Genomic DNA, 13,216 nt, shown 5'->3' with positions numbered 1-13,216 from the left:
TTTGAAACCTAATAAGCCATTTCAATTGCTTATGCAGGGAAAAGGAAGATTAGGTTGCCCCCTCTAGACTGGCAATGGGTGTGCGGCTGCAAGAGGTGGAGGAATACGTGTGTCAGAAAGTCACAAAATCTCATCACCAAACCATGGCCCCAGTCTGTACCTGTTTTACGGAGAGGGAAGTCATCTTTTGAGTCATATGTGCCCAGCAATGGGTGGTTGTACGCTGACAATGCTGTTTGGGGAGGAGAGCTCTGGTCCAAAGAGCTGTGCTGGGTTTTTCTACAAAAAAGATAAGAAAGAAAACATCAAACATTATGAGTGTGCATTTGCAATATGATGTTAAGAAGTCTTTACAGGGAGAGTCTTGGCTCTTTGCAGGGGCGTAGGCTGCACAGTAAAAACATCCAGGGCTGAGCCCAGAGCCCGGGGGCACTGAGTTTATCTAATGTAGATTCAAATATTTTGCCCCTAGTTGCTTGTTATTGCATTAATAAACGTATTGATCAAATAAACAAGCATTTTAGTTCATCAAATGTCTGTTCTACAAAAAAGTTGTTAAAAGCTTTCTCCTTTGGAAGTTCTCAAATGCTTTAATGATCCAGTGCCTCGCCACAAATCAAAGAGAGAAACAAGCTCGCACAATAATCTAACATTCCTGTGCATAAAACTGTTTATAATGTATTTTGCTCTAGCTCCACCTGCTGCTTACACAGCTGATGCAGTATTAATGATCTAATGATGACATAGAGCTTAATAAAATAACATGATGATCGGTCAAACGATTACTTTTACTTTAAAACTTTAACTACAATTAACTGTCAGGTGTAGTTCAATTTAAATATGTCAGCCAAGAAACCGCAGAAAAATGGCACAAAAACGTTTTACGCCCGGTAAACGTAAGTCATGTGATCAGTTACGTACACCGGGCCAGTGTAAACAAGGAAATACTACGAACAAGGAACATCGATGGGGAAAAGTTTTCACACATGAATGTTAAAGAATATGCGCACAATTGGATCCAGACTCTGTCTTTCACATTTAAACAACGCAGCAGGAGACGACAACAACACAGTCGCGACTGAACCGTGCTGCTCCCGCAGGCAGTGTGGACGCTGTAATCTGATTACATGGGCGCTGAAATGAAAAGCAAAATGTTCCATGTCTCACACGCCGCTCACGCAGCCAGTGTGACCAGGAACATTCACCGCTGCTTGATGTTCAGTTGCAAAGTGATGCACTGGTGAAGGTGGCGACTGAAATTATTCGGGGCTAAAGAAAAAAACGTTGGGGGCTACAGCCCTGGATGCCCAAGCCAGGCGACAACCATGGCTCTACTGCAAGTCACCTTACTTTCCATACACACACATTTATAAGACAAAAACAGCTTCCATTACCCAAACCAAAGTCCACACTTAAAAAGACAGCGCAGAGTGTTGACAACAATATGAGTGGAATAGAAAAAGAGACAAGGAATAGAGAGAAGGGAAAAAATTCTGAGAGCTGAGCACATCCTCGCCTTGTTTTTATCACCAAAAGGCAGCAAAGAGACTAAGGTTTCGTTTTCTGTCTGAAGGTGAGTGAGAAACGCAGAGAGACAAGGGTGGAGAAGGTGAGAGATGAGAGAAGAGATGAGGCTAAAAGAGGCGATAAACGTATGGAAGAACAGAGGAGAACACAAACAGGTAAGAGACCAAAGAAAAGGGTAAATGGTGATGACAGCGATAACCATTTTCCCTGCTGATGGCGCACACACTTTGGATTCCATCAGCTCCCGCCTTGGCAGAAAAATGAATGCTTAAAGCCTCTTCAAATATTTAAAGCGGTGCCATTGTCTTCTCTCTGTGCCCACTTCAAACAGACGCACACTCAAACGCACCTCAAAAGGGAGCCAGCTGTCAATCACAGACAACAAACACACGGAGAGAAAAAAGACTTGTTCCTTCAACATTTTCTCTGTAGTTCAGGTCTGAGGAGGACGCCACGAGAGGCAAATGTTGACATTGGGAACTTCTTACAACGCACGCACGAAAACCTATCAACGACAGACATCCACACCACAGGGGTGCACGCCGCCACAGGGTTTTGCCACACGCCGTGAGGGACTTTTTGCGTCACTCATCATTGTGACTTTTATGTTTGGTGTTTTTCCAGCGCTACGATTTCTGAGCTCCGATATGAAAAGACAACAACTAACAGGCTCATAAAACCACAGAAAACAATAGAAGCTCATAAATATGGGGGCTTCATCAGTGTGGAATGCTTTTTTAACCCTTTCTTCTTTTATAGCCCCCAAAAAATAAAATGCACAAGTAAAAAGTTAACATTAAAGGTCAAAGAGAATGAAAGAAAAAGGGGAAAAAAAAGAGCATGAGCAGTTTTTCATTTCTTATGCAGAGGAGGTTATGTGTTCACTGCTGGGATTAGGCAATAAATATAGAACAGACTTGGTGGAACTTGGTGGAAGGATAGGACATGAGCCAAGAAAGAACCCATTTCCCAAGGAATATTCATTGAACCTTAAAAATAAAACAGGCATATTTGTGGACTGATATCTATGAGTGTGTAACATTTAGTCCACCTGCCTTGGTGGAGGTATGCGCTCAACTGAGAGCCACTCCAGTTCTTTAAGAGTTAACTGTAACTTTATAACGCCAGGCACACAAAGAAATTGAAAAAAGGGAATTTTGAGAACGTGACGATGATTCTTGCCCTAAAAGGATGCACATTTACAATTCCAGGCGGCAACATGATGAGAAACACTGGAGAAACCAAGAAAATGCAACTCTCACTTGATTTTAAACTTGATTTTAACTGGCGTTCAATGAGTTAAACAAGTCAAATCCTGAGTGGGTCTGCCGCCGTCTGCTGTGACACTCACCCATACCAGTAGCGTGGGTCACTGGGCAGACAGTGGTTTAGATTTCGCTGAGCCAGGGCTTTCTTCTTGTTCAGGACAAACTCCTGAAGTCGCATCTTTACCTCTGTACTGGCGATGGCACCTAAACAGACACAGAGACACAGGAAGAAAGGAATGTAAACTAAGCACAAATATAAACTATGCACTGACACACACAGACACACACACAGCCCTGTTGCCCTACACAAAATTGCAACAATTTCTGTATTGCATCGCTGTAGAAGTCAGCGCTGTACTACCTCTGTTCAATCAGTGACACTAATGTGGAGATTATGACAACATCGCTCCCTGCTATGACACATAATGTGTTTGGAACTGCATGCACAATTGTATAATCCTGCTCAGAGATTCGCTGAGATTCCAAAAAGACGACAGCACAGTGCTGTGTAAAGCGCCTGGAAGACACACATCATGAGTTTCACTCCGCTCCCGGTCTCTCCTCAATTACCACCCTCATTTCACAGCTACAAACAAATTGTCTGGGGAGGCAGATGAGTGAGAGGGAAAGAGAGAGGCCATTAAAAAAATATATCATAAACAGAGTGAGGCGGGCGATAAAAAGGGAGGGAGGTATCTCTCTATGAATGTGACAGAGGGAGTGATATCAGGTGATGTGGCTAGCTTGAGGGAGAAAGCGGTAAAAAAACGAGTATGTGAAAATGACAACGACTAATATGTGATCTCTAAATCATGGTGCAGCTGGAAGTGCTGACATCCCAATATGTCTGCTTTGCCACTGAAGCAAATTGGCTTTTATGAGACTGCCTTCCATGTAATTTACAGCAGCACTTAACAAAGCTTCCTCTGTTTACAACCCGATGCTCTCCTTCCATAGACGTCAAACTGTAGGCTCAATTTGCCCGGCGGAGGATTGGTTGAGAAAAAGGTCAAGGAGAAAAGTAGTGGCTCCAAATGTGGGTCCATCACTAAGTATAAAATCAGAGGGATTCATATTGAAACGTTTTGTCAAAATCCACATCGTAGGCTGCCTGGAAACGCCCACATGAGACCATTTAACAGCCACACAACCAATAATCTGAATAAAACAGCATCTGTGTTTTGATGAGCGTATTTAACAAGTTATGAGTATGAATAATGAGCACGCAGGTGTTTGCAGCAATAATCAAAATAAAAATCTGGCTGTTTCATGCAAATGTGCAAAAACACACACTTTCCTACATTAGAGGAGCGATTCAAGTGCTGCATGAAGTGGATGCAAATATTGTGCTAACATGCACTATTCAGTAAGTCAGGGCAACTTCTCTCGTGTGGCGCCTTTCAACGACGAGGCAATTCAAAGCGAGGCGAGTCTTTCTTGTCACCTTCTATTTATGTTGTGTAAAACAATTACAGGAACAAGAGAAACAATTGGCTTAGCACAGCTAGAATTGAAAAAGCTTTCCTCCTACCTAAGAAATATGCCTTCATAAGTATAAAATCTGGAGTTTTATTTGTCATAACAAAATAAGAGCACTTTGCAGCTGGGTGAGACTGACTCCAGACAGAATAGATAATATCAGCGCTTTCAAATCATAAGGATAAATGTTAAATCAACTTTAGTTTTTAGGGTTCGGCCATCAGCTCTACAGCTATTATGATATTTACATACTAAGTCAATTGCTGACAACTTGGTTTGTCAGCACTTACTTTAGTGAGAACATTATCGTAACACATACAACGATGGCAAAAGCAACAAAAATAACAATTTATTCTTTAAAGGTCAAGTCAGGGAATTGTCTGGTTTCATCGTATTGCTCCAAATGAAGGCCTCTTGAATATCATGGCCATCTCGTTCTGATGTTCTCTTTGCTAAATGTGCAAGGTCAGGCTGTTGGGACTAGTGATGTAAGGTCAGGTGCTGTGACAGAGGGACTCGAAGGGTCAAGCGTCTCCGGCTGTGGCAAAATGCTTCAGCACAGCTACAGCAGATGTTGGCAGTGTTCAGGGGGCAGAGAGTGAATATATGCTTGCCCGACCATGACAGCTATGTTAAGAGCTTAGTCATAACTACTCACTGAACCATGGGAATGCAAACTCACCAACACACATAATAGATTTTTCAATCTCATATAATTTCCTCTGGGTGCACTGGACTGAGGCTCTTTTGCCCACTCATCATAATATGTTGCTACTTACTCTCTTGTCCCCGATCCTTGTTTTTGAGCTGTTGGAGTTTGTGTTCGCGCTGCTGCTTCTCCATTTGCTGCTTGTGACGCTGCTCCTCCATCTTCCTCTGATGATCCAACAGCTCCTGTTGGTGTTTGAGGGCCAGTAGATCCTGTTGGTGCTGGTGGAGACAAGACGAGGATATTGAGGGTAATGGATTGTAAAATATGACTGTATGAAAGCAGCTGTGTGAAATGGATGCCATGTGCTCCATAGTGAATACATACTGTTTGACTCATGTGTGTAAAATATATTTATGTCCGTTCATAAAGAAAAAATAATAATAATAATGATAATGATTTGTGGTAATCAAAAATAAGATATTTAATGAATACCTGGAATATTAAATGATGAAATACATTTAATTCAAAAATATAGCAAAGAATCACTCAGCCATGTAGGAAATAACATAGGAAATGAATATGGGTCATTTTTTAAACCATGTTGTGCATTAGAAGGGTAGTGATACAAAAATGATTTTTACTTCAAAAGTTTATTAAAAAATAGATTTTAAATTAATTTACTGCAAAGATATATATATATAAAAAAAAGTCGGGTCACTTTTGACCCATGTTGTGTATCAAAGGGTTAAGAGACATTGTTTTGACAAGGTGCAGTCCATGGCTTATTGGAACCAATAATTAGAAAGTGAGCCTTTTGAAAGCACATGACATCACCAGCCTGGAGTCCATAATGAGAGCCATGTTGACCTGTGGACTGAGCTGATTGGAAGACACACATCTGAGTTATTTTCAGCCAAGACTGATTGGCTGACTTTGTGGTCACAGCAACACCAGGGAGGCTTTTTAGCAGAGTGAGTCGCACACATGATTCACACACACAAGGTTTACTGGGACCAGTGGTCTTGTCCTGGAGATGACTGAGCAGCAAAGTGCTGCCACCAGATCAAATTACAACATCTATACTCACTAAGTGTACAAATGCACATGCTTTCTACTGTCCTTGAGAAGGGTGCATTTCTGCTGAGGAGAGGAGAGCAGAGCAAAGCAGAGGAGAGGAGCTAGATCTCCCACCACCTCACCTTGATGTGTTCCTGCAGCTGGACTTCATGTTGTCGCGACAGCTGTTCATGCTGCCTCTGGAACTCGGCGATCAGTAGCTGTCTCTGCAGTTGCTGCTTGTGTTTGAGCACCACGAGCTCCTGTTGCAGCTGCTGCTCCGGGTGGCCTTTATGAGATTAGAAAGAGTCTGTCATTATAAGCAGATGAGGCAAGGGATGCGTTTGTAGTAAAACTTCAGGGTAAACAACTTTCAGTCTCAAGACACTATCAAGAAAAAGCTCATCCTGACTCACTGACGACTTGCCCACGGCCTGGCTCGGCTAATAAGGGACAGGCTGTGGAGACAGGTTGTAGGGGGTGGGTTTGGGGAACCAGGCCGAAGGGAGGCTGCTGGTGGTGGTGGTGATGGTGGTCCACTACGCGCAGGTCCATGGGAAGGAGAGCTGTGGTGGCAGGGGGCACCTGCGTGGGCAGCGCTGCAGTGCTCACATCCACTGAAAGAGGAGAGGGCCACAAAAAAGAAAGGACAAGATACTGTCAGTGCAAAGAAGTTGACGTCAGCTAAAAATTTAAGGTTTATTGCAGAAATACAAACATATTCCATCAACTATGACTTTTACCAGAAGACAGATTCAATCACACTCTTCATCCACCCATTTGAAAACTGAAAACACATAAAAACAAAGACTCCCATCAAGACATGTAGTGTGCCTCCCTTTCCCTTTAGGATTTCCTCTGTAGAAATAACAGATAATAACCATCTTAGCTCCAATATGTGCCTGTTTAGTCTGTGAGGGTAGCAGAGCTCAGATCGGTAGGGAAAATAGATTCTTGCTACAGTACAGTGCTGAGTTGGAGATCGACCACACAACTAAAAGTCCAAAATTATATAAATATTTTTTAGAAAAATTCTCATAACATCTGTTTACTGTTAAATTATATAATGAATTAAAAGCTAAATGTTTTTTATATCCTTAAATAGCAGGACAAATCACCCGATCCTATCCAATCCAAATAAGACTGACGAGTACTTGTTTCATCAGCTGACACTGCACTGCCATTACACTTCACAGTGGTTGCGGTTGCTTGTAATGCACGCATAAGTCTGTTTTATAGTTGTATACATTGGATAAGAGGATTAGCTAAACACCAAAAACAGAAAATGTGTCTGGGATTTAAAGAGGCAACAGTCTGCTGCCGCGCTGAGAGCACAGTGTCTAGGATGCAGCTTCGCTTCCATGGTGTTTACAAACATCTGTACAATCAGGATTCTCAGGAAAACCCGGTACACACACTTTCACACACTTTCTGTACACAGACCAAAAAAAACTGACTGACGCACACACACAGACGCACACACACAGGTGGAATGAGGAAACATGGCAGCAGAGGTCATAAACAATCCTCATGTAAGATGTGTTTTGCAGCAGGGATTTGCTGACACGCATACAGACTTACTGTGCCTGTTTGTGTGTTTCCACTCCCACTGTGTGTCTGTGAGCAGTAACACTACATTTTGCTTACTCTGACTGCATTGCACTGTGTACAGTGTATGCGTCTATTCTACAAAGAATGCAAAGTGGTGTCTGATACAGGGCTTAAAGGTTCAGTGTGTAGGATTTTGTGACATCTAGTGGTGGAGTTGCATGTTGCAGCTGAATACCCCTCCCCTACCAAAGAGAAGGAAAACATAATGGTAGCCTTCAGAAGTCATAAAAACTAAAAAGTTGTTTTGTTTGTCCATTCTGAACTACTGTCAATAACATGGCAGCCTACGCAGAGAGGACCAGATGTAAATATAAAGTATATAAATATAAAGGTCTCATTCTAGGGTAAAGAAAACAACAATTCGTACAACTTAGGCGATTTCACACCAGTGAAAACATCCCTAGGATTATTATATATTCAATTTCTGCCGATAGATCCCTTTCACCTAAATCTTCCACACTGGACCTTTAACAGCTTGGTTCCATCGATTCACTGAATAGAGTTTTTGATTATCTACCGTAATATTGTAACCATCCGAGGTAGATTTCCCACAGGCTAAGAGATTGTGAAACGATGTGATTCTGTAGAAGTCACCGGTCTTTTATGATATCAACTGTGTTTTAAGAAAAATGTGTTATTTGCAATGTCAAGGAGAAGGACTTCACTACCCACAATCCTCAGTAATTGCAACGTCTCTGATTGGTGGAGCCTGCTGTTACCATGGATATGGTTACCACAACTGGTCAGCTACATTCAGATCATTCAGCGTTACATTACGTTTACCGGAAAGCCACCGTAATAAAGCGTGCTGGTATCAGAAGTATAGATGGCGTCAAAGAGTTTAAGTATCAGTGGGGAAGAAACTGAAGTTCAGTTTTGCAGCCAATGATTATAAAATCACAAAGTCCCCGACACGAAATACAAACACTTTGTCTACATTTATTCTTTGAGTAATCCAGTGAATAGCACAGGCTTGTAGTGCTGCTGACACACACACACACACACACACACACACACACACACACACACACACACACACACACACACACACACACACACACACACACACACACACACACACACACACACACACACACACACACACACACAATCCCTGCATCCACATGGTTGACATGCAAAAACGAGTATTAGTGCAATCAGATTATTCCTCCAAAACAAGCAAACAACACGGCAGCTTACACACAAACCGGTTCTTTTACAATCCTACAACACAACACAACAGATATTCTAATTCTAATAAATGTTTGCCAACTTTAAAGCCCTCGACATGTAACTGGAATATGGCGTGATGTGCTCCAACACGGTCAACACGCTACTTTATGTATTAAAAGCACTTGCAGGATTAATTTTTCAATCTAAAGCAGACGATGCTATTTTTAGTATAAGCCAGTTTGCAGCACGAGTTACATTTATGACGACAGTTGAAAGTTACAAAATATATTAAATATAAACAAGGTTCTCATGCAGCAGAAGGATTTGGTGATTTGTGCCTGATATATTGCATGATTCAGCCTTTTCTGATCAATATCTGCCCTGTGGAGAACCAGCATGCACCATGCCAAGCACTCTGCCACTCATCAATACTCCGAGACGAGTGGGGAGCATCTCCGTAACATGGATGTCCTGAGCATCCCCAGTGACCAATGAGGTGGCGCTGGAGTTGCAGTTACTTGCTGAGATAGCCAATGACATCTTTGGTACCGGGCAGGTTTCTCAGAGCAGGAGGAAACTTGACACCACCCAACGGGACAGTGGGGGGAAAAAAGAAAGGGTGTGGCCAGCCCAGGCCAGACATGCTGGTGCTTCACTGGTGCATGTGTGTGTGTTTAATTGTTTCACTATACTCGTAAGGACTTGTCTGAGTGCTGGTGGACATCAGGAGTAACCATTTTTACCATGGAGGTTATGTTTTCATTTCGGTTTGTCTGACTGTTAGCAGGAATACGCAAAAACTAATGAACCAATTTCATTGAAACTTGGTAAAAGGGTGGGGTCTGAACAAAGGAGCAGATTCGTTGAAGGGAGTGGATCCCAATTATTTATTTGGTATTTTAGTTTTTGCAAAATCAGTGCAGTGCCCATTCTAACCCTGCCTGTGTGGAATGGGCTGTTTGATTGGCCTGTGGTGATGCTGGTTGCAGCTTTCTTTCTGAAACTGTAAAAGTGACCTGCAGTAGTCGAGCTGCTGCTGGACTCAGTCCACAGAACCCCCAACAGGACAACACGTTGTTGTTGCCGTCGTCGTGAACACACCGTTGTCATGATCGAAAATGTCACTTATGTTGATGAGTCCAAGCCGCCGCTGCTACACAGCACCTGTTTATTCAAAGTTTATTATTATCATGTATCCAAATTCGACACTGCACTCTCCTGTGCCCTGAACAATGCAGATAAGATGAATGGTTCTTGATATGCGTTCCACAGTCAGACAGAATTCTGGAAATTATTAGATAGATGATGCAGAGACCTTTATGAAAATCAGGCATGTGTAGACTGCTATTATGTATATGAACAGGTGCAATTTCAGATCCAGATGAATTTGATCTCAATACATGTACAACAATATGGTAATAAAAGGGCCAATCAGCCTTGGCGGAGGTATGTTATCTCCGAGTGCCCTTCTGGTTTTCTGTTTTGTTTGAAGTAGGCTTTGTGTTAATAATGCAATAATGGGGGTTTCATTTTATTTTTTTACAAATACACAACCAAGCATTTATTATGGCAGGAAGATGCAGCTTAAGATGAGACATGAGGAAGGAAGCAAGCTATGCATGTACATGTTGAGTGATACCTGGACCTCTGACCTGCAGACGTGCATGTTTGACACTGCACCGCTAACAAGCCAATAGAAATGAGCCGCTATGGAAGATGCCGCTGTTTATCCTTCTCACAATACACAGTCTGTGCCAACCTCTCGTGTTACATAAACAAAGCTTTTCCTAGTGACCCGTGGTAACCTCCCCACCTCTCAGACTCGCCCAGCACGCATACATACACATACATGCCCGTCAACAGTTTACCGTTTAATAAGACATAACATTAAGGTCAAACAAACAAAACATTTCATGGGGGCCATCAAGCACTTCATCCATCAGTGCATTTCAAACAGTGCCACTTTGCACACTGGGGCCCTTTCAGACAGACTCCGGCGCTAGCCATTCTAGCCCTGTGGTGCCAAATATGTATGTGGAGCATCACTTCAATTAACGCCTTTTCTACTGTGCATTTTCCCATATGGTCTTACGCCGGTGAGCTTCGGACACAAAGCCCCGCCGCCCCCCGTTTTCTCTAAATGGGGCTCTGGTGGGCCCCTGAAGTTAGACTGGCACTCGCTCTCGACCCCACACTATTTATGTACGCTTGCCCAAGTGCCTTTCTCAATAGGCATGCCACAGGGGCTTCACAAGGGTCTGTTTGTTTCATAAACAAATAGGGCTCCCACCCCCAAAAACTACAAATTAAGAAACATTTGTACACGCTTCCATGCGCTCACATACAACAACAAAAAACAAACACCATTCGCGGAAAGAAAAATGACAGCGTATGCACATGCATGGAAATGCATGAGTGAAAAGTATAAATTGTGAAAGGTGAATAAATAACTGAATCATGTTTAGTATAAAGCTAAAGTAACCTCACCTGTTGCCTCTGCCCTGACTGACTCTCCCACAGCAGCAGCATGTTGTCTGCTCTTCTCCTCCTCTCCTACATCTCTCTCTTCATTAGCTACAGCCATCTCGTCCTAACCTTCTCTTGCTGCTTCAGCTGCCGCAGCAGCGTTGGTTAATCTGGAGATATCACAAACTAATTCATTTAATTAATAATCTCACAGGTCGGGCTGTTCAGCTCTCCCCACGTGTGCTTTCCTTAGTTTCGTTTTAATAGTTACGCTGATGCCTCTGGTCCTGGCTGTCTTTGTGCCCCCTGAGTACAGGGATTGAGGGGGGAATAACTTAGTGTATCAATAAATATTATATATATGTGCAGTCCATATTTACTAGCAGCTATGTACCTTTCCAGCTATATATCTGACCTTCAGATTCAGAGTGCAACAAATAAATAAATGTATGGGAAACACTAAACAACACCTACAGGTCTCCTGCACGGCCTGAAATTCTGCTTCCTTGGCTTCAAACTGACAAAAATATTCTCACAGAGGAGATCAGTCGAAATTAATTAAAACATTAAACATCTGCAGAGAAGGTGACGTGTAATAACAACATGATTCATAAGACAAACAAGTCGATGTGACTGTCTCTGCCAACTAAAGCCACTAAAACTACTGTGTGCAGCTGCCTCTGTGACAACAGGTAGCCTAAGCAACAGGCACAAGATTAAACAAAGAAAAAGATTAGATGAAAGTCAACGTCCAACACAAAATGGCAAAAATATATGTTCGTATGGATTTACTGAGCTTTTCCTTGGGGTACAACGAATGATATTCTTGAATGTCTGTGTGTATGTTGCGTTCAATTAACATGGCCGGTCGCTTACAAAACTGTGGTCGCTGGCCCCACTTCAGCCACTTATCCTCAAGCTGAGGGGCCACGAGAGCCGGCGGCACAGAGAGAACTGGAGATAGAGGTGGTGCAATCACTGCGCGACCAAGCTACTCAGAGTTGAACCACACTGGCTGGCCCATTAAGATGCACTGAGAGCCAGAGATGACACTCAAAGCTTATGATACTGTATATGTCAACACTATGGCCTTTACCTGAACCACACAGACTTGTTTTTCTAGTCTATTTATGAGCTCAGGGTAAAAGCTTGTACTTGTCTAGTCTCATCTTTTTGGCTGAATGTATGTAATAAAAGACTTTTAGACTGTGCAAAACCTTGGCATGATATTGGATATGGAGACACATGATTCTCCAAAATCAAAACTGCTGTTATTTAATCAGATCTTACTTCTAAACTGCCGGAACCGGTTTTCTCACTGCGAAGATCTCAATTTGTTTGAGGGTTCTGCTCTGGCTCTTTAGAGACTGTTTCGTGGTGCTGTCAAAAGATTTTGACAGCAGACAGGATTCACATCTGTGTCACATCAGTCTTGACGAGTCCACGGTCAGGCTGACACGGCTCGGTGGTATTACAAGACTGTTATAGTTGTACCATGACAACCGAAACAGGAGGTCTTGAACTAACGATCCCCAGAGGCGTGTTTACAATAAACAAAAGCTTTGTGTGGAGCAACAGGCCAACAGGGCGACATGCAGCGCCCGAAAGACAGGGGTGCCGACACCTGTGGAGTAATCGACACGGCTTACGAGGATGGCACTCTGTGAATGTGGCATGACATCACGGTGCCGTGCCAAATGAAGGCGAGGTGGCCGGACATGCCGAGTCACCCTGACAGCACCGTGCATGATAACATACCTGCAGCAGGCATGGCTGAGCACTTAGCAATCCACACTCATATTCACAAAGGGAAAAGGTGCTGCTCTCTTCTCATGAACATAATAGATGGAAAGTCAAGCCTCCACAAATGGCATGTCTGTGCTTTGTTACATCATCGTCATGTGAAAACTGTCTAAAATGTCAGGAAATTATATGAATTTAGATTTATAAATGAGTCCAGTAGATTCGAAATGTGTCCATGTCC

General features: G+C 42.8%; 1 protein-coding gene across 3 annotated transcripts in view; it reads right to left on the bottom strand.

Moving 5' to 3' along the window:
* The window catches only part of hdac4 (histone deacetylase 4), a 115,024-nt gene that overhangs the window by 44,847 nt on the left and 56,961 nt on the right, over window positions 1–13,216 (bottom strand). For all 3 annotated transcript variants that reach the window (XM_035173924.2, XM_035173925.2, XM_035173926.2), the window contains 5 exons: window positions 6,399–6,599; window positions 6,126–6,271; window positions 5,054–5,204; window positions 2,879–2,999; window positions 161–279 (listed from right to left, as the gene is read on the bottom strand). In XM_035173924.2, coding sequence (XP_035029815.2) covers window positions 161–279; window positions 2,879–2,999; window positions 5,054–5,204; window positions 6,126–6,271; window positions 6,399–6,599 — 738 coding nt within the window. The remainder of the gene's footprint in view (window positions 1–160; window positions 280–2,878; window positions 3,000–5,053; window positions 5,205–6,125; window positions 6,272–6,398; window positions 6,600–13,216) is intronic.

Source organism: Hippoglossus stenolepis, chromosome 13 (genome assembly GCF_022539355.2).
Source record: "Hippoglossus stenolepis isolate QCI-W04-F060 chromosome 13, HSTE1.2, whole genome shotgun sequence".
Lineage (NCBI taxonomy): Eukaryota > Metazoa > Chordata > Actinopteri > Pleuronectiformes > Pleuronectidae > Hippoglossus > Hippoglossus stenolepis.
This window is presented reverse-complemented; position numbering and strand designations above follow the sequence as displayed.